This window comes from Schistocerca nitens, chromosome 8, assembly GCF_023898315.1.
Source record: "Schistocerca nitens isolate TAMUIC-IGC-003100 chromosome 8, iqSchNite1.1, whole genome shotgun sequence".
Lineage (NCBI taxonomy): Eukaryota > Metazoa > Arthropoda > Insecta > Orthoptera > Acrididae > Schistocerca > Schistocerca nitens.
Window position 1 is genome coordinate 420147963 of NC_064621.1, and position 22783 is coordinate 420170745.

At 44.8% G+C, this 22783-nt stretch overlaps 1 protein-coding gene across 1 annotated transcript in view; it reads left to right on the forward strand.

Annotated features, from left to right (window-relative positions):
* LOC126199285 (venom carboxylesterase-6-like) overlaps window positions 1-22783 on the forward strand; it is a 127334-nt gene that overhangs the window by 93365 nt on the left and 11186 nt on the right. The window contains exons 5-7 of the mRNA XM_049936100.1: window positions 4040-4257; window positions 8229-8394; window positions 18312-18493. Coding sequence (XP_049792057.1) covers window positions 4040-4257; window positions 8229-8394; window positions 18312-18493 — 566 coding nt within the window. The remainder of the gene's footprint in view (window positions 1-4039; window positions 4258-8228; window positions 8395-18311; window positions 18494-22783) is intronic.

Below are 22783 nucleotides of genomic sequence, written 5' to 3' on the forward strand. Positions count from 1 at the left end.
CCTGTTGAGAAAATCAACGTTTTCAGCGTCTGAGACCGTGGACGATGTTGTCAATGCGTCTGTGGAACGGTGACCTTCAGTGGCTCTCGCATAGACGGAACAGAAAGTCTCTATCTCTGATGTCGCTACCGAAGAAAGAACAATGCCAGCCGATATGGTGGTGCCTGCGACGTATTCACCTCTGGCGCGGAACGGGGCTATTGGAAAAACGGCACATCCCATAATGGAGCCTCTGCCGTTAGGGGATCCGATCTGCTGATGTCAACTTCTGCGCTGTGCGATCGGCGCTGGCAGCGCCCGCCACCGGATGCCTCCGTATCTTCACTGTAGCGACCTGTAGCTGCCCCCCCCCTCCCCCTGATGAATTTCGAAGGCGTCCGGATGCCCGTCAAGATCCATCTCCTGAAAGAAATGATATTGACTTCGGAGCTCCACATGTAGATGTATTTAGCAGCGCTCCAGTGGATAGCAGCATGTGACTTCTATGACTCTCATGGTGGTCGCCGTGGCCGTGAAGTGGCAGTGTATGTACTGGAAGATATACTGACTGTCGTCATCATGTATCTCCCGTCTGCCAGGAGTATGGCGTTACAACTCCACGTGAGTCATTAATGTCTATGCGCCTTCTGACATCGGGAGGAGGAGATTGCCCTACTGTTCTTAGGTCGACATGAACAGGTTCTTCTTGGAGGGGACTTCAACTGTGTAGATGGCCGGAAAGATTAATACAAGAATTTCACAACGTGCCAGGAGCTGCGCCTCATACCACTACAGGAAGCCTGGTAGGTACGGCGCACAGAATACCCGTTATTCAAGTTTCACACAACCCGTTTTGTTAGACCCCATTTATGTGCCCCGTGGTCAGGTTGATGCAGCGCTTGATTCAGAGCGCTGGCCTTTGGTGTTCTCTGAGCACTAGACGTTCCTCTCCTGGCATGAGGTTTGGAGGAGTCGGGCATCATGAATACTCAACACTCAGTATCTGCAGGATAATGATTAATGCCAACGTATCACAGAGACGTGGACAAAGTAGAAAACGGCGTCTCTGATCCTACGCATCAGTGGTGGACTGGTGGTTGGAATGTCCCAAACCGATGCTCCGTCGCACATTCATCACTTACAGCAAGGAGGTGACCGCTTGGCACAGGCTCACTACAGACGTCAGCGCTCTCCGCGACCTTGATGCCAGACACCTTCCCCTGAAGTGCAAACTGAGCGAAGCATGCTTAAGGCAAAGCTACTAGCGATTACCCGCCGGAAACTGTAGAACTGATGTGGTATGACGGGAGAATCCCTCCATACATCGTACTGTGCAGAATCGCAGATATCGCAGACATTATGTTTCGACCGCCAATTTATTATATCCTGAAGCCGCGTACTGTATTGACTCCAGAAATCTGAAAATAAAGGCGTAGCTCTTGAAGAACGTCAGTCGTTACAACTGGAGTCATTGCGTACTAAGCTGTGTCGCGTAACGGCACAGTTTCTCTACACCATTTTATTTTTCTTGTGGCTTCGATGTAACCTGAGTGGTTCAATCAGGACGCTAACAACAATATCGGTTTATTAAACTTGTTTGTCAATCTGTATAGCGGAGATGCGAGGGAGAAACTCTCCTTGGTTGAGATGGGTGATCGGTTACCACAAGCTGGTAATTTTCGTGGAAATGGTAGGACTGATCTGCTGAAGTAGTAACTTGGCAATTTGGCAATATATCATCAGTCCGTTCTACATTTACAATATAGTGAAAATTGCCTTACTTCCTGAGTACCTTTCCATCAGTTAACTTCATCCTCTCAAGAAGTATACTATCTTATCAAAAGTTTTCGGACACCTATTAGGGGATATTAATAGGGGGTGCTTCCAACCTTCGCCTCTATGAAAGCTTGAACTCTAATGAGGCTCTGAAAGTCTGCGGAAGAATGACTGCGCATTGTTCCTCACAAGACAGTGCTGTTGAAAACAGGGGACTAGAGCAAACTCGACATTCTGTCTCGTCCCAGTTGTGTTCCCTTGGGTTCAGGTCGGGACTCTGGGTAGGCCAGTCCATTTCAGGAATGTAATTGTCCACAAACCACTCTCACAGTTGGTGTTTTGCCATTCTGATAAAATTACTGTCTCAGAACTGTACCTCTACTACACACGATGCTGTAAAATGTACTCATATTCTTCCACATTAAGCGTTCTCTTACGTGCAGTAAGGGGACCACACCCTAAGCATGGAAGACACTGACCTACCGTAATACCAACTCCTCCGAACCTCGCCGGCCGCTGTGGCAGAGCGGTTCGAGGCGCTTCAGTCCGGAACCGCGTCGCTGCTACGGTCGCAGGTTCGAATCCTGCCTCGGGCATGGATGAGCGTGATGTCCTTAGGTTAGTTAGGTTTAAGTGGTTCTAAGTCTAGGGGACTGATGAACTCAGATGTAAAGTCCCATAGTGCTTAGAACCATTTAAACCATTTTCCTCCGAACTTCTTTGTTGGCACTACACATGATGTCGGGTAAGGTTCTCTAGGCATTCTCTAAACCTAAAGTCTTCCTCTGTGCTTGCTTGGTCATGGTTTACCGTGGCTGTTCGTTCGTGCTTCCACTTCAAAGTCATATCACCAACAGTCGATTTGAGCAATTTTATAAGGGTTGAAAGGTCTTTGATGGATCTGTTACTCATGTGACAACAAGTGTCCAGTCCATGTTCGATATCACCGAGTTCTTCTGATCGACCCGTTCTGCTGTTTGTGCTTTTCTGTTGACAACGCAAGCTTTTATACTGGCGGCTCCGCCTCTCTTGATGTCTACTGCGCAGTTCGGCATTACATGAGATGTCCAGATACGAAAAAAAAGAAAGGCCCACCACGAAGGAAAGAAAGGAAAGACGCACCACGAAGGAATTCTCCGAATGAGACGGAAATCGGTAGATGTGATGTGCATGTACAGACAAACAAATGATTACAATTTCAGAAAAAATGGATGAGTTATTGAAGAGAAATAGCTTTACAAAATGACGAAGTCAATAACGCGTTGGTCCACATGTGGCCCTTATGCAAGCAGTTATTCGGATTGGTATTGATTCATAGAGTTGTTGTATGTCCTTCTGAGGGACATTGTGCGAACTCGTGTCCAATTGGCGCTTTAGATACGGTCTGACAACGAGGAGATGTGGTTTGGGGTGACATTTCGTTTTACAGCAGGACCCCTTCGGTTATCATCAGTGGCAACCCCACATCACAGCGATACATCGACGATATTCTATGCCTCGTTTTGTTGTTTCATGGCAAGCGATCCTGGTCTCACATTTGAGCAACACAATGCAGATCCGATTACGGCGAGAGTTTCTACTGCTTGTCTTATTACTTGAAAATCCCTGCCTTGACCAGTGACGTCACCGGACCTCTACCCAACTGTGACCATTTGGAGCGTTTTGGTCAGGGACTTCCAATCAGCTCGGGATTTTGGCGACCTAGAGCGCTAATTGGAGACAATTTGCCAGCCGGCCGGTGTGCCCGAGCGGTTCTAGGCGCTTCAGTCTGGAACCGTGCGACCGCTACGGTCGCAGGTTCAAATCCTGCCTCGGGTATTGATGTGTGTGTTGTCCTTAGGTTAGTTAGGTTTAAGTAGTTCTAAGTTATAGGGGACTCATTACATCAGATACTAAGTCCCATAGTGCTGAGAGCCATTTGAACCATTTGAATCAGAATTTGCCCCGATATCAAATAGGAGGTCACCCAGCAACATTTTTCAGTCAACGCCAAGCCGAATGAGGACTTGCAAAGGGCTAGCGGTGGATCAGCTTGTTACTGACTTACTCAATTTTTGAAGTTCTTTTTCTTGAGTAAATAATGCTTATTTTCTGAAATTGGTATCATTTATTTGTCTGTACATGTACATCACATATACCGACTTCCATCCGATTTAGATAATTCCTTTGTGGTGCGTAATTTTTTCTTACTTAGAGAGTGCACTTTTGATCAGATAGTGTCGACTGGACTCAGAAATATGCAACAACTGACAACCTTAGATCGATCTGTGGTGTATGTCTCCAGGCCTGTTCAGCGGGGTGATCATCGAGAGCGGTCAGGCGTCCGCCAACTGGACGGTGGAGCCGGTGCCCCGAGAGAAGGCGTACCGCCTGGCGGCGGCCCTCGGCTTCCAGTCCGGCAACCTCACAGCGGCAGAAGAGGACGAACGCCTCGCTGCTTTCCTGAGGGCCGCCAGTCACGAAGACCTCACCGTCGACGACACACGTGCAATGTCTGACTTTGTGAGTCCGTTTCAGTCATCTTCCGAACCATCTGTCAATAAACTGCACAGAAAAAGTTTTCCGCCGCGCGTAGTGGCCGGGCGCTTAGACGCGCCTTTGGCATTCACACAAATTTCAACATTTGAAAAAGTTTTTCGTCAACTGTACGTCTGCGAGCATGCTTGGCTTTGCTCCAAGGCGAACAGAGAAAGGAAAAATTAGCCTTATGAAGCAATAAAAAGCAACTTCATTGTGAAATAAAAACAAAATAGTACTAAAATTAAGTTGAGGCTACTGTGTGGCTTTGGAAAGGGTGGGACTGGAAAATTGGGTCTGCATTGTGTGGGCGTAAAGCTTTAATGTAAATCAATTTTATTAAATAATTTAAACCAATATAATAACTATAGTGCCTATACGAGAAGGGACAAACCAGAAAATAGCGCACAGCTTATCAAAAGACACTTGATGCTTAGTAGATTAAATAATGCTGTACAAAACTCCCGCCTCACAGAAATAATCAGCTTTAAAAAGGGGCACGGATAAATACACAGAGTTACGAAAGCGGTACCCGTATACACATCACCAAATACCAGTGAAGTGGCACGATGTATCATACAGAAGTAACATACCAACAAGCAAACACTTGGATACGTAATCATACATTACAATTAACAACTGCTGACACCTTAAGCTAGTTCTAGACAGACAAAAATTCGGAATTTGTTGTGGGAAATTGTGGAATACTCCCGCTACAGACCCTATAATTTCATAAAGTTCCAATTGGGAGATGGGGTGGTGTGGAAGGGGGTTAATACAGCCTTCAAAACGGTAATGAAGTTGCGTTCAAAGAAGATATTTGTTTTTGAGTTTCGTTTTGTGGAAAACCATTGGATCACAGATGTTCATACGGGCTTGTAGAAAATCTACGGATATCAGGTAGTGAACAAAAGCACGACGAGTCGTTGGGCGATGCGACTGTCATCGTTGCAATAACCTGTCCGGTCTTCCATGTGTCGGGTGGTCGCATCACAGCTGCACAGCTGTAGCTCCTGTAGTGCTGGAATGTGCGACATGCTCATTCGAGATGATCGACGACTCGCAATGAAATACCTCGCTGCACAAATGGACATCTCCGTTGATACTGCTGACACACACACTGGATTCGTCGCTGCCTGGCAGAAGACCATAAAGAGCAACGAAGGAACATGTCTGCGGAGTTGCTTGCTTATTAGGGGGATGATTGTGTCACTTTTTTGTCTAACATCGTCACAGGCGATGAAACATGGATTCATCACTTCAAACCAGAAAAATGAAGTGGCGCTACACCATCTCTCTCCGATGGAAAAGTTCAAAGCCTCATCCTCATCCGGTAAAGTCATGGCAATGGACTTCTGGGACGCTGAAGTGGTTATACTGTTTGATTTCCTCCCTCAAGGTACAACGAACAGCTCTGAGGTGTATTGTGCTACCCTAAAGATACTGCAGAAATGACTTCAGCATGTTCGTCGCCACAAAAATATGAACGAACTTCTCCTTCTCCACGGAAGGCCTTACACAAGTGTGCCACCCGAGAAGAGTTCACAAAACTTTATTTGGCAACATGAAGGATGTACTCCGCGGGAAGCAGTATGTAGATGATGGGGTGGTCATCGTTGCAGCAAGATGTTGGTTCTGACATCAACCAGTAGATTGGTATCATGTGGGAAAACAAGCCCTTAGAGTAAGGTGGCGTAAGGCCGTCTTATTGCAATGAGATTATGGTGAAAAATAGAGTTTTCCTGCCAATCGGGAAATAATATGGTATACTGGAATCCTGAATAAAACGAATCTGGTTTCAGAAAAAAGAACTGTGTTGCCTTATTTATTGATCGCGCCTCATATGTACACACACTATATCCCTTGGGTTGTGAAGCCAAAAACCGTCTGCTGCTCCAGTTGGAACGATGCCCCATGTTGTCAGTAAGGCACACAGCTGTCACATCTGCCCAGCTGCCTGATGTTCCACCACGCTTCCAGCTCCGTCTCCATGCGACCGTTCTCGAGATCCAACGTGCTAACTGTTCTCACTCTCACCGCCGATTCCCACTCCTCTGCTCCATAGCGCTGCCTGTTCCTGATAACGTCCAAGCCAGTACCAAAACAAGCTCCGCTATTGTACCTTGCAGTGCCCGGGACGCACGAGAAACACACGCCCCGCAACGTACTTGTGTCGTCACACTAGTCGGCTTGTTCACCACACTTTGCGAATGCTCGTCTCTGTGCAGGGCTCACAGGAAATCAATATTTAACTGAAAAGTTAACCACTAAAGTCTTAATTTTGTCTCGTGCTGTCGAGAGCTTGCATGCATTTAAAGGTGCACTCAAGAATTATTAAATTCGTCTGAAATAGTTACTATCTAACCACCAAAGGCAGCTGCTGGCGATTGTAAGACCTGCAGTGTCGCGTGCTGTGACGTATGCGCTTCAACCTCTCTTTGTCGCGGACCTCATGCATTGTGATGCACCTGCTGCCCACGGTGGACTGGCGATGTTTACATGATGAAGTTCCCATTTCGATTCTGTGCGTCACAATCTGCTTCTCTCTGACTGGATGCCGCTTCTCACTTCACCGTAGCGCTGCACTCTGCGACTAGCGGGTACCCGCACCCTCTGGTGCATCAGGAATGCATACATAGCGCAGGCGAGGTGTGCCAAGAATTCCACTGTGCTGTGGAGTTGCTGATTCATGGCCCAGTTTGGAAGGATACATCTATGAAATCTAGATCTGCTGCTGGACGACGTTCAGTACCCTTTTGCCCCAACCTGTGAACTGTAATGTACTCAGGTTCTCCTTGTCACGCTTTTCACGTGGCCGAGATGTTGCTGTCCAAGCCAAGGATGAGCAAAAACAACAGGTTACAACCGATACCTCTGGTTTACTTCTGAATAAACCATATCTTTCAGTATTTGTTTGGTCTCGGCTATAACAAGTGTTTTTTAACTAATAAACGGGTAAAAAACCGAAGTATGAACTAGCCATACGAGCAGTGCTAAAATTTTACGTTTTTAATTAACATTTTTTAAGGAACGAATAATTCTTATATGTAAAATTTTGATTGCTTTATAATATTACGTTGTTGTAGAAAACGGGAAGAAGGTTTGGTATTATTTTAGTAACAATGTTTACAGCAATGTGCAACAAACACATGGCGTAAGAATTGGTACGGCATTTCTGAGACTACAATGTATCTGTTACAACGTGGCGTGACCGATTTGCGTGTACATGCAATGTGCGAAACTTGCCCCATCTGATGTGTATGGTAATTTATCATTGTGTTCCTCGAACATCAGTTGTATTACAAAATGGCACCATCCCTAATCTGGAAGTGTTTTTACGAAGTTTGATGTCAATGAACTACAATACTTCATTTGCTTTCTCTCGAATAAATCATTCGATTTTTCTGAAATTATCATAATTTCTTTGTCTGTACATGTACATCACACGTACTGATTCTCATCCCGTTCGGATAATTTTTTCGTGGTGTGTGGATTTTTTATTAGAGCGTATTTTTGTATTATTAATATGAGTACTATCATTTTAATTGAACGGTCTGAAATTACATTATTCTTCCAATTAAGTCAAAACCGTTCAAGTTATTTACAAGAAATCTTTTTTGTTAACATACCGACAATGTCAGGTTTTTGACCAAAAAAATAAAAATGTGAAATACTGAAAGAAAAGATAATGACTGAGAAAAATACAATTGGAAATTAACAGAAATGATTAGGAGGAAATGTCAAAATATTACCCCTTAAAGTGGAGAAACAAAATTAATCTTTAAAAAATCACAGTTTTATTCTATCGAGCTCGTCAATGCTAAATCTCCGATTTTCTAGAATGATGTCATATTCCAGAAGGTCACAAGTGGAACCGTGTAGCCAGCAGTACATTGTGCGTAGGCGCGTTAGGTCGCGCCGGACCTAGTTCAGGTACGGACTGCGCCCTGTTACAGGAGCTGCGCCGCTTCAGCCCCGTGGCGTGGCAGCCGGTGGTGGAGCCGCCGTCAGAGGGCGCCGTGGTCGTCGAGCCGCCGGTCGACATCCTGCGGGAGGGCCGGTACAACCGCGTGCCCGTCATGACCGGCGTCACCTCTGCAGACGGCTCCGTCTTCGTCAACAGTAAGAAACCTCCTCCACCATCGACGTGCTTTATATGAGGAACAATAACGAATAAAACCTTTTTCTTATTGGTAAAATGTTTAAGTACAACAAAAAGAAGACTCCCTTGAAATTAAACAATGTATTTTTGTCCGAAGAGTGGAAATGAACAAGTAGGATATCAAATTGATCACTGTGAAATTTTATTTTTGAAAAAAAAAAAAGTTCGAAAGTGTTCTGGACAGTTAAGAAAAACTTAATGATCTGAAGGAACATTTTTCTCTGAATTTTTATAGGGATACGAAGTGTGGGAAACGGACAACTGGGGTATCAAACAGACCAGCGTGAGGTCTAGCTTTGCAAAAACGGTTGAATTCCTTAAAAATAAATAGGGTAATTAAGAAAAATTTAATTTTTTGTTAGAGAGAAAACTGGAATATATCACGAACAGCTGCTGAAATGTCAGAAAGTTTGTCTCTTCAAGGCCTGCCGGCCGGAGTGGCCGAGGGGTTCTAGGCGCTTCAGTCTGGAACCGCGCGACCGCTGCGGTCGCTGGTTCGCATCCTGCCTCGAGCATGGCTGTGTGTGATGTCCTTATGTTAGTTAGGTTTAATTAGTTCTAAGTTCTAGGGGACTGATGACCTCAGATGTTAAGTCCCATAGTGCTCAGAGCCATTTGAACCATTTGAACCTTAAAGGCCAAGTAGCTATTATTTCACGTTGAAAAATAAAATAAATATCGAATTACAGCATAGATTAACTCTCTTAACAATGATAGAATTTGGATAGATGTTTAAATATGTTTTATAATTTCTGACCAAAACTTAAAAACAGAAAAACTTTGAAGAATAAACGCTCAAATGTTTTATGAAATGGTATTTCTAAAAGTAGGGAAAAAATAGATTAAGAAAACATTTGAAGCGCCTCATTCGCTAAACTAGATTTCGAGCATCACTCAAAGATGCGACTAATGTTTGTGTAATTTATTTTATTTCTTGGTTTTCGACTTATCTTTTCCAAAATATTCGAGCTACTTTTTTTTTTAAATTTATTTTATTTCATTTGCTACAAACGCCAGAAAAATATCACAAGTTCTCAACTCATGTCATAATCACAATAAATATATAAGTTTTGTAATACAGAGACATAATTTCGACTACTTTATTATTTATGAAAGAGTGTTTTACAAGATAGAGGCACTGGTTCCATTTTATGCAGTTAGTTTTAGTTCTGCTATTGGAGCGCTGCTATCGACAAGTTTGTGATGATGAAATGTATAAGTCATCTGGCCAGTGATCCGTAACGGAAACCATTCAATACCCCAGCAGTTTTGTCCTTGTAAAACCCACTGGTCCATTGCGCTTCGAATCAAGTTTCTTGTTGTCCACTTTTAACGAAAAGATTTCTTGATCTCACCTGTTGAACTGTTCAGGCAGATTGCTGTTGAACTTTCTCCAACGCGTACTACGATGACCTCTTTTAATCTTGGGAAGTTCTATGCGGCAGCGTCAGCAAGTTAAAATGCATCTACATCTGTACACACACTCCGTAAGCCACGACACCATGCATGAGGGAGGGTACCAAGTACTGATACTACGCATTCCATTTCCCGTATCATCTCAAATGTAGTTGTTCAACCACGTTTCACTGGTTTCAATATAGTAAATAGTGTAATATTAACCCTAAATATTTTGTTTTCAAAATGAAAAGATGGCATGGCATTTATTGGCCGGGAAATCCCCTTCAGGGTTCGGCCGCTGTATTGCAAGTCCTTTTAGCTGACACCACTTCGGCGACTAGCGTGTAAATGATGATGAAGGACACACAACACCCAGTCTCCTGCTGAGAATCGAACCCGGTCCCCCCCTCCACCCCTTTCTTTAATTTTTTAAACTTTTATTAATTGTTTTTATTTTATTCCGCTCCTGGACAGGAAAGAGAAACTGAAAAAATTCTGCTTGCCACCGCCACTTGTGTTCTAACAAAAATAACAAAAAAAATGCACCTCTTCAGGCGTTGGCGCCTGTCTACGCCTATCCCAAAACAACTAACCTATTACAAGAAGGGTGTAGGAAAGAAAGAAAGTAGGGGGGAAGAAGATAGAGAGTAGCGATAAAAATGAAAGTAGTTGCGAACGGGATTTTACGTTTTTTAGTTTATTTTATTGCATTTTTTAGTTTTTTGCGTTTCTTGTATGTATATTTTTATTTTCTGTTATTTATTTATTTTTTGTTTTATGTTTTTAATTTTTTAAATTTTTTGTATTGTAGTAGTATATACACCAGAATTCCAGGAGTCGCTAGCGCCTTCCGATTGGCAGAACATCCAAACGTGTATCTCGAAATTTTAGGGGAGATTCCGTTTGTACTGCGTTCACAACATCATGTCGGTAAAAAAGCATCTAATGGCTTGGACGTTCCAGCTGGAACACGGGTCATGAAAGGCGCACTGTATAAAACTGGAAAAGAACTGCTTGTATCTGCGGTTGCGAAAAAGTGCAGAGTGTTGATCGTTAAGGTACGTCCAATAACCTAGTTCTGATTTCTCATCGGGGCCAAAAAGGTAGCGGACCGTATGACCGCGTATCCAATTCACGGCGTTGGTTTTTGTTGTGTGGCAATGAATCACATCCTGGTTGGTTCAAATGGCTCTGAGCACTATGGGACTCAACATCTTAGGTCATAAGTCCCCTAGAACTTAGAACTACTTAAACCTAACTAACCTAAGGACATCACACACACCCATGCCCGAGGCAGGATTCGAACCTGCGACCGTAGCAGTCCCGCGGTTCCGGACTGCAGCGCCAGAACCGCTAGACCACCGCGGCCGGCTCACATCCTGGGACACTGGTGCCACATGGGGGATGTGTGAGGCGTGGTAAACATTCACGTGTTGCGCACGCTGTGTAATGTCGAGGGCTCCAAGCCGATGGCCCACAAGGCCAGCCCTGATCGTTTGGAGGAGACGTCGACTGGTGGTTGTCGCTGAACGACGGCGGTCATTCATAAAATTAATGCCCAAACAGCAGAAGCTGGTGGCCACTCTTAGAGGAGCAACATATCTCTGAGGTAGACCCTCACCAATGAGCAGAACCTTCGATTTGGAAATGTTAAGAGAGCTCCCCGTTGTCTCCCCATATGCCGCCACCCAAGTCAGAGCCGCGTGAATATCGTCTTCATTCTAGAGGTAGAAGACTAGATCGTCAGCATAGGCTGTACAACAAAAGCGGTGCCCATGCAATGTCAGGCCCACCAGGCGTTGGTGAAGCCCCTGGAGAAGGCGCTCTAATGTCAAAGCGTACAGTATCGTGGAAAGTGGGCAGCCCTGTCGGACAGAGCGCTCGATCGCTAGAGGCGCGGTGAGGCGACCATTACAGAGTATTCTCGAAGTCACGCCTCTCAAGAGCCGCATTACCACGGTTACTATATGAGCCGGGAAACTCATGTGTTGGAGGACCGATTTCAAAAGGGTATGGCCGACACGGTCGAATGCTAGACTGACGTCAAGCGATATTGCGCCAGATAAATGTTGCTACCGCGCGAGCGCGATCATGTCCCTGTAACGGCAAAGGGCCGTATTGATGTTGTTGTCACCACCCAGCAAAGTCTGATCAAGGGAATGACGTATCTTGCTGCCTTCTTGAGTCGTGAGGCCAACAAACGGGTAAAAAAATTTCACGTCACTCTTGACAGATCCGTGATCGGCCATGTGGCTTGGGGACCAGGATGATGATCCCGTCAAGGAATGTGGCTGGGATCGTCGTTGTGGGTGACATCAGTTCACGACAGATGCACGTCCAAGCCGGTACCAATAAATAGCTAAAACACTTATAAAAGTCGAGGGGAAGGCCGTCAGGTCCAGAGGACTTGTTGGCATCTCCCACCTTGATTGCATCTAGAACTTCATCGGAGGTCACTTCGTCCTGAAGTTCTTGAGCCAGATCCTATGGCATGGTGTTGATAGTCAGTGCTGCTACCTCCTCAATTAAGGTCGGGGGATGTGGGACGGCAGCGTCATTCGGCGGAAATGAGAATAGAAAGCATGACCAATGGCGCATTGCATAGTGTATCGTTGTCCTTCCGAATCGGTGACGTCGTGGATGAGAGCTTGACGACGACATCGGCGGTCAGTGAGGAGGTGGTACATCGATGGCGTTTCGTGAGGCATATGGTCATGGGTGCAGGAGCTAATAAGGGTCCCATCCAAGCGTCGTCGCATGAGTGAAGCGATATGCGCTTTAGCACGATGCACTATCGTCTGACAGACAGGAGACAATGCCATCGAAGTGCAGTCACGAAGCACCACATAATAAAACTCCGCCGGCCGAAGTGGCCGCGCGGTTCTGGCGCTGCAGTCTGGAACCGCGAGACCGCTACGGTCGCAGGTTCGAATCCTGCCTCGGGCATGGATGTGTGTGATGTCCTTAGGTTAGTTAGGTTTAAGTAGTTCTAAGTTCTAGGGGACTAATGACCTCAGCAGTTGAGTCCCATAGTGCTCAGAGCCATTTGAACCATTTTTTTAATAAAACTCCATAGCGCTCGCTTACCAGGCTTTGAAGTTTTTGGCATATCCCATCAGTGTCCTGCGTAGAGCTGGTTTCGCTCAGCATATCCAGCTGGGTAAGGTGGATATGTATGTGGGGCGACGTCGACGACAGAGGGCCCACGCATCCTCAACGATCCGTCGACAATCAAGGACAGTCAGGTGGGAAACGTTTATTTTCCACAAGCCGCAGCTGTGCCAGACCTGTTCCGGGTGAGGACGACATCGCAGATGTAAGTTTCGTGGTCAGAGAAAGCTAGAGGCAGCAAGGGAACGTGTGAGGTACATACGATCAAGGCGATTGGTTGAATGCGCCGTATAATATGTGTAACCTGCACGGGTGCCATGCACCTTTGTCCATGTGTCATCAAGTTGAAGTGGTTCAAATGGCTCTGAGCACTATGGAACTTAGCTTCTGAGGTCATCAGTCCCCTAGAACTACTTAAACCTAACTAACCTAAGGATATCACACACATCCATGCCCGAGGCAGGATTCGAACCTGCGACCGTAGTGTACACATACCGTAGTGGTCTCGCGGTTCCAGACTGTAGCGCCTAGAACGGCTCGGCTATCCCGGACGGCACTAGTTGAAGTCTGTCAATGATGACGAAGAGGGCCGCACACGGGGAATGATGTGGAAGTTGGTCATCAGGCCCTTGAGTGGAGTTTAAATTGCCACTGAGGACCATTTCATCCAGGAGACCCTCAAAAAGCGGCGTTACCTCGTCAGCAAAGAAGGTGTCGATCACGAGGTCGACTGGAGCCCGACGGCACATATACATTTAGGATGAGGACGCCGAACAGCATGAGAGCCATACTTCTAACATTAGGAAGGTACGCTACATCTTCAGCAGGGAGTCCAGAACGGAGGAGAATCGCGACTCCACTACCATTGACGGAAGCATGGGAGATGTGTGCCACGTAGCCAGTGGGGGCATGGAAATCAGCGATGATCGCTTCTTGGAGTAGGAAATGTCGACATCAGTAGCATAAATGGTCTCTCGGAACATTGCCAGTTTATGGGGAGCCCGAATGGTGGCCAGATTCCCCTTCGCGATGCGGTAGTGTTGTGGGCGTGCTCCCACCATTGCCACAGATGTTCCGGTAGAAATGTCTGGCTGGCGTGTAACGTCCGATGCAGTCACTGTAGCTGCAATCACTTGGTGGAAGGAGGGTCAGGCACCTCCATGGGACACTGGATGACCGGAGGGCCACCATCGCGATCTGCTCCATTGTCGACATCATCAGCCCAGGAGACTGAAATAGGTGGCAAGCGACTGTCGCACTCCTCGAGGACGAATTGTGGTGACGCTGCTGTAGTGGGGTCCAGGGAGGCCCTCTCCATGGAATCCATCCTAATCGTGTGAGATCGTTCCTCGAATGGGGTATCATGAGCGGCCACTCCTGTCGTCGGGGCGCTCGAAGGGAGATCACTGTATCAGCTCCACTGACTGTGATGACACATTATGAAATGTGTAGTTAGATGGCGTTTGTCTTCTCTTCTTCCGGTTTCTGAGCGACCGATGCTTTCGGAGGTGCTGTTCTGTATGAGAATGTGGACGTTCAGTGCCCGAGGTCGCGCCTGTCTGAAGAAAAGCTGAGGTAGGCACCGCACTTGCATCGATGTCCATCGTGCTCTGGAGGGTTGGTGGTGTAGCCGTCAGAGGAGATTGTGCCGGTGAGGCGGTGGCAGCAGCGTCACTTCCAGTGGGGAGTGCAGGGCGGAGAACAGGCACTACCTGAAGTGACGCATCGGGACTGCGTACGGCTGTGGCGTAGCTGTCTGGTAATGAAGTGACCGTCTCTTTGGGAGCTGAGTCACTGGTCGGAACATGGAGCAAACGTCGGTGGAGACAGTCTGACCGAACATGGCCCTCTTGTCCGCAACCGGCACACGTCCGTGGTTGGCCAACGTATATAACGATGGCTCGCACGCCACCTATTAGCGGATAGGATGGTACATGTTTGGAGAGTTCTATTTTGATTTGGCGGACACCATTCAACACGTGGTATGTCGTAAATATCTGCCATTTTTCCGCGATGTGCCCCACAACATTGGTCTAGGGTCGGAAAGCTTTGACGACCACGTCTTGTGGCACTTCGAAAGGGAGCACGAAGACCCGAATTGTTCGAAGACCTAAATGAACCTGATCTACAGTTACCTCTCCAATATTCCCGTCAGAATGCTTGAAATTGAGTCCGTGTGCGTGTTATCGAACTACCTCAGCACATGCTGTCTCCGTCGTCACCTTAATACAGACGATACTGCCAGTGATAGAGAAGCGAATACCTATCAGTTCCTGGGGTCCAGACGTAGGTCTTCGTGAATAAATTGTTCAATTTAATAAGCGCGTGGTCGCTCATGTTCGGCTTGGAATGTTACTTTTAGTTTTGCTCGGCGATAACAGTGCACCATGAGGTACAGTAGTAACGGACACTCCACAACAGGAAATACCGCGACGCGGAAGTGAACAACTGCGGTGCGCTGTCCGGCGTGGGGAGTCGATCCTCACTTGACTACTGCCGAGAGCCGACTCTTGCGTGGTAATCGGTGACGCTACCGCTGCGCTACGGAGGCGAACATTTTATGTTCTTCTCCTGAAGGATGGATCTACCTATCGGAAATATGGTAGAACATGCGTTTAGCAGTCGGTATTGAGTTAGAACCAGCGTTTCTTAGTCTTAGTGGTGCTGTAAGAAAAATTTATCCAAAAGCGTTTTCTTACAAGAACAATCATGCTGCTATGTCACGAAGAAAGAACTAGGTTGCTTTCATTCAGGTTACCAAGTTATCTGAATGTCAGACGAACCAGAAGTGGTATCTGCAATGCTGCGCCCGCATCTCGTGGTCGTGCGGTAGCGTTCTCGCTTCCCACGCCCGGGTTCCCGGGTTCGATTCCCGGCGGGGTCAGGGATTTTCTCTGCCTCGTGATGGCTGGGTGTTGTGTGCTGTCCTTAGGTTAGTTAGGTTTAAGTAGTTCTAAGTTCTAGGGGACTTATGACCACAGCAGTTGAGTCCCATAGTGCTCAGAGCCATTTGAACCATTTTGCAATGCTGCTGGCACATGGGTGGTATTTAGAGTAGGATCATTAAAATTTTTACTAAAGATATCCGGTATATTTTCATGGAAAACACATTGTTCGCTATACGTAGCAACTTTGCATTATCTGCGAATTGAGATAATTATTGTTTAATTCAGTTCTCCAAAACGAAATACTTGCCTCAATAGCATGCTTGAAAACAATTGCGGTTTTATATTCATGTTACACTTGCTGTTTAATGTAGGACATTTCAAGTTATTGCTAGCATTGGTCGATGGATAAGAAAAGTTTTGTAAGGCCGGAGTGAGAAATGGATAGCATCAGTAGATAAATGACAGTTGTGGTACATACTCTATGATCGCCTTTTGTATCTCGCATGTTAAACTTCTCAGATTTCTCGGAGAAAATTCTAACTGCAGTATCAGATGACCTTAAAACTCGAAATTCCGACTTGTATCCCACCAGAAATGGCACAAGACGCGAATTACATACTGGATATTTGGTATTGCCACGTTCGATATAATATGTGTATACATTTGTCAACAATGCTGCTAGGCATATAACTATTGCGCTTTACCTATTGTAGAAATCTGAAAGTAAGCACGGCAGTTAGTTATGAGTGCATTGAGAAGTCCGTAATACGTGGAACATTCCGAAATTAAGTTTCGTCATCGAAAGTCTCCTCGGACTTGATTCAATATTTCGGCGAATCAACTATCCCCCGTCTTGAGGAGAACGCTGCTGCGCTGCCAACCTAATTTCAATTCCAGAATGAGATTTTCACTCTGCAGCGGAGTGTGCGCTGATATGAAACTTCCTGGCAGATTAAAACTGTGTGCCCGACCGAGACTCGAACTCGGGAATTCTAATTTCAATTGCCTCTTTATAAATACTGTTCCAAAAACCGGAAGTGTTAGGTACTATCAAAGTCTCGTAAAATTAAAAAAAATGGCTCTGAGCTCTATGGGACTTAGTATCTGAGGTCATCAGTCCCCTAGAACTTAGAACTACTTAAACCCAACTAACCTAAGGACATCACACACATCTATGCCCGAGGCAGGATTCGAACCTGCGACCATAGCGGTCGTGTGATTCCAGATTGTAGTGCCTAGAACCGCTTGGCCACTCCGGCCGGCGTAAACTTTCATCCCGTGTCCATTATTAGGTCAATGTTTTATCGGGTTTTGTAGCTTCGTATGACGGCGATGTTCCACATACCTGTCCTGAACTGTGTTTTATGTATGCCGGGCCGGGGGTATGGAGTTTGGACCATCCCCAGTGGTGAATGGAGAGGAGCATAAATCAGTGGCCATTATTCCTTATGCTGGAGGCATGTAATTTAAGACTGGAAGAATTTTAAGCAGGTTTAATATTAAGAGTGTGTTCCCTCCAACTTCGGAGATTAGGGCACTACTCAGCTTGGGGGCTAGAAAATCTGGCATATATAAAATTCCCTGTCAATGTGAGAAGGCTGACATTAGCGATTAGGTTAGCACAGATTCTCTTGCGCTAAGTCATAAATGCACTGAGTAAATGAATGTGACAAGTACAGATTCTACCACTAGATCATTAATTAGTTTGTATTCCAAAAGTATAGAAGTTGAAGCAGTGAGTTAAAATTTGTGTGCTGGCTGGAAGTTGAACCGGGGTTTCTTGATTACTAGGCAGATGTGATAACCACTACACTACCATAGAATTATGGCTATGAGAGATGCACGGACTACCCTAGTCCAGTGGCCTCCTTAACACAAAATTTAATTCATTACTTCTGCTTCTATCCTTATCGACGATAAAGTTAAGACTCAAATATCTTCAAGAAAATGTAATCCCATTATGTTAGGAGATCACTTATTCCTGACATACAGGCAACATTTCCGCAATTACGTACAAAGCTTGGGTAGTGTTCCAGTATCGAAGAGCCATAGCAATACTGACGATTTGAGAAGAGGAAAATGGAGTGAATGTGTGAATTGAAGTTTAAGAGAAAGTTGAGACTCTTAGCTCTCCAGGAAACGTAATTACATCACATCAGTAGTTTGTATTGCTAGTTAGTTTCGTTACTCAAGTTTCGTTACTCAAGTTACGTTAGGAAGCTGTTTATTTTCCAACTGGATTAGTATATAGGGAAGCCGTTTCCTCTAAACGACATCATATACTATTGTACAATCTACGATTTGTGCTGATGTTTTTGAAGATTTATGATACAGTACCGAAAGAGATAACAGAACTGTTGGAATGTCATCTGCTGTGAAAAATAACTGGTATTTGTGTTAACCTTGAAAATGAGATAACAACATTTTCTTCAATTTCATGAGAGAATCTGAAGATTCAGCAGATGTATTGTGATTTACAGTGTCTGGAGTGATGGAGAGTGCGTCTGTGGCGGCAGATCTCAACGAAAACTTCACGTCCCTTGTGGGATCTCTGCTGCCGAGGCCGACGAGGGAAGAGCAGGAGATGGCGGCGCAGCGGCTGGAGGACTTCTACTTTGGGGACCAGGGACTCTCGCAGCAACAGCCGCAGGCCATCTACGATGTCAGTATCAGTTTCTCGTCGCTTCTTATACACAGAACAGTAACATAATCTGCTCCAATAATTGAAAATTTCAATAACTAAATGTGACTTAAACTTTCTTGACACACCGATGGACGTTCCTAAAGGAAAATAAAAAGGTTTTAACATGCCATCGACGACGTCGTCATTAGAGATAGAGCTTGAGTTCCGATCTGGAAGGATAGAGAATGACGTTAGCCATCCTCTTTCAAAGAACAAGTCCCGTAATTTCCGTAAATCTGTTAGGGAAATCACGGGCAACCTGAATCTGGATGTGTGGACACGGATTTGAGCCGCCGTCCGATCAAATACAAGTCTTACCACTATGCCACCTCCATCAGTACAACTTCACGTGTCACAAGAGCTAGAGTAACTCTTTCTAGTACTCTTTTCCTCCTTCTTCCTCTTCTCCTTCTTCTAGTTTAGCCATTTGTATCTGCTAGTGAATGGAGGCTTCTTCCATATTGATCCGCAGCCGTGTCATCAGTTATTACCGTGTTCCAGCTTGAGCCATCTCTCCTAGGACTTCTTTTCCATCCCAAAGGTCTCCAACTAACCATCCTATTTGCTCCATCTGCTGGGCTCTTGCCTACTGTGTAACCAGCCCAACGCCATTGCAACCTGGTATCTATCTTGAGTATGTCTGTTACATCAACATCTACATTCATACTTCGTAAACCATTGTAAAGCACATGGCAGAGGGTTTGTCCCATTGTACCAATTGTTATGGCCTTTTCCCGTTCCATTCACGTATGGAGCGCGGAAAGAGTGTTTAAATGCCTCTGTGCGTGCTGTAATTAATCTAATCATGTCTTCACGATCCCTATGGGAGCGCGTAGGGGTTGTAGTTTATTGCCTGCCGGAGTGGCCGAGCGGTTCTAGGCGCTACAGTCTGGAACTGCGCGACCGCTACAGTCGTAGATTCGAATCCTGCCTCGGGCATGGATGTGTGTGATGTCCTTAGGTTAGTTAGGTTTAAGTAGTTCTAAGTTCTAGGGGACTGATGGCCTCAGAAGTTGTTCCATAGTGCTCAGAGCCATTTGAATCATTTTTGTAGTTTATTCCTAGAGTCATAATTTAACACCGATTTATAAGTGGGGATAATTTAAGCCTATCTCCAAGTACCTCCCAATTCAGATATTTCAACACCTCTGTGACACTCTCCCGCTGGTCAGACAAACGTGTAACCATTGACGGTGCCCTTCTCTGCATATGTTCAATACCCCCTGTTTGAACGTTTTGGTACAGGCCCCACACATACTCTAGGATAGGTAGCACGAGTGGTTTGTAAGTAATCTCTTCTGAAGAGTGATTGAATTCTCTCAGTATTCTAACAATAAAACGAAGACTACCACCTACTTTACCCAAAACTGAACCTATTAGATAATTCCTTTTCAGGTCCTATAATGCTTACACCTCAGTACTTGTATGAGTTAACAGATTCCAGTTGTGACTCACTGGCCAAAAAATCCTCAACCCGATCACAAATTTCGCTTGATACCCAATGCGATCGTACTTTTGGATATGGTATAGCATAGGTGTGGGACTGAGTTTTTTTTTTTTTAATCGGACACTACTGCATCTGTCGGACTGCCTACATTTATGGCTTTCGGTAAGTCATGCGAGAAAAGCGAGGGTTGGGGGTTGGGTTTGACATGATCGATGTTTTCGAAATCCATGCTGGTTAGCATGCATGACTCTGTGTCTTCGAGACAGGTTATTATGTTTGAGCTCTATATTCTAACATTTTAAAACAAATGGATTGCAAGGATATTAGACTGTAGCTTTGTGGGCGACTCCACCTACCGTTCTTGTAGACGGATGTGACTTGTGCTATCTTCCATCTAGTGGGTATTGTTTTTCATTCGAGGAGAAAAAAATGGTTCAAATGGCTCTGAGCACTATGGGACTCAACTGCCGTGGTCATAAGTCCCCTAGAACTTAGAACTACTTAAACCTAACTAACCTAAGGGCAGCACACAACACCCAGCCATCACGAGGCAGAGAAAATCCCTGACCCCGCCGGGAATCGAACCCGGGAACCCGGGCGTGGGAAGCGAGAACGCTACCGCACGACCACGAGATGCGGGCTCATTCGAGGAGATCTACGATAAATTATGCATTAACGTAGGAGCTAACTCAGGTTCAAATTGAGTATAGAAACCGACAGTGATAAGGGTAATGTAAAGCCAGACTATGGGCACGAACCCCTGAGACATTATAAAGAACGAGATTATCAAAAGAAAAACGCAGCTAACAGACGTCTTCGAGAGAGTTACAAGGCTGGTTTGGATACTATTACTGCTCGTATTAGCGAGCATAACAAGCTACGAGAACTTTTGGCTGTTGATTTCACAGTTCATTGCCAGACAGTTCTTTCTTTCCATTTAATTTCCCAGTTCCTTACGAGTAAGACTTTAATACCTTCGCTCATGTTATTGAAGAAATATCGTCTAGGTCTTTCTAATGGTATTCATCTTCGACGATATTCTGCATATCCTTGGTGGATTTTCCTATCTTCCGCAGCTCGAAGTGCATGTCCAGACGAACAAATTCTTCTACCTATAATTTTTTTTTAGCATTTGACACACCTACTTCGGAAACAAGTACAACGATTCCCGGCGGGTTCAGGGATTTTCACCTGCCTCGAGATGACTGGGTGTTCGTGTCGTTCTCATCATTTCATCATCATTCATGAAAGTGGTGAGACTGGACTGAGCAAAGGTTGATAACCGCGCAGTTGAGCGCCCCACAACCCAAACATCATCATCATCAAGCACAATTGCTGCGTACCAGGAGATGGCCTGAGGATGGTAATGTGTGCCGAACCCGGTAGTCAGTAGGCAAAATATATAAACTACGACTTTAGACACAAACTTACTCTTTTCCAACACTATAATGGTTACTGTTCCACCAACAATATGTAACGAATATGTTTAATTTTAGAAATGGTGTCTCATGATTCATATAAATCATAGACTTCCCTAATAGTTAATTTTCTCTGTTCCGCTGTTCTTTTACATTGAGTTCCTTCAAATGTCTCGCTCAAGACATTTCTTTCAAAGTTATTGAGTTTCACCTCTCCTGACGTTGTTAATGTCCAAGACTCAAAAGCGTATGTTAGAACAGACTTATCTTTCAATCTTTGGGATAAGTACTGAGCATGGTGGATCTACCGTAAGAAATTGGACTTGGATTCTCTAGGACGGTGGTTCAGACTTTCGTGTGGTTCAAACGTACCTTTCTTGTTTACTGAAATATTTCAAGAAAAGTTTCTGAGTAAGCGACGTTACGAAACATTAGGAAGAATGTATAACTTCGCGTAGTTCAATAATCGCGTCAGTAAGTCACTTCCCAATGACGATGGCGTAAATTTCTCTTTTTAGAGACGCCGGTAGGTGAAAAACATTTGCTCAATCTGAAGTTTAGGTGTTTAGTTACCTTAGACCGGTCATCATCAATATAATTTAAAGTGGAGCTGTATCAAGCCAGTGAGTGTCTTTCCTGACATCATTTTTCGACGATGCGTGACCGATCAATAGAGAATAATTCTTACACAGTAAATTACGTACGTTAATGGAAATGATAGGCGAATTAATGTCCGCCCTCCGTTTAACGAAGAGTTAATGATAGAACACGAATAGTGTTCTGTCGCTTCGTCATCGAACAATTTGTCTCCACCTCCTCTTATTTGACGTCTGAAAATTATTATAATACAGTAAAAATTGCTTTCATGAATAGGAAATAAGGAAGGTCATTACTCTTTTAAATAATTAAAACGGATAGGTAAAATAAAGGAAGTGATTGTTTTACAGCAAACAAAAAAAAAAAAACTTACGTCCGAGCTACACAGGCGAAAGGCTAAACGTAATTAGATAAGTGAACGTATACGAATGACATATAAAAGGAAATTCTTTACAGAATACACGTCAGAATCCATTGTCATTTATTTACTGGCATCGTAGATTTTAAATGTCACTTAAAAAAAGAAAATAGTGGTACATGGTCATTCAGATACATATTTTCCTGTGAAATGGGCCAATTTCATGATCTATCCTTCGATATTCTCAGCTTGTGCTTAATCTCTCAGGACCTCTTCTTCGAAGGGACGTCGAACCCATAGCTTTCTTCCTTTTGGGATAAGTTTCGTATTGCCAAATAGCAACTATTAACTTTTTTGGGATGTGCTATTTATTTCTTCTTTGGCATTGTTATTTGTAATTAAAATTTCCAAGGTAAGTGAAGTGATTTCCTGTCCTAGTATACAAATAT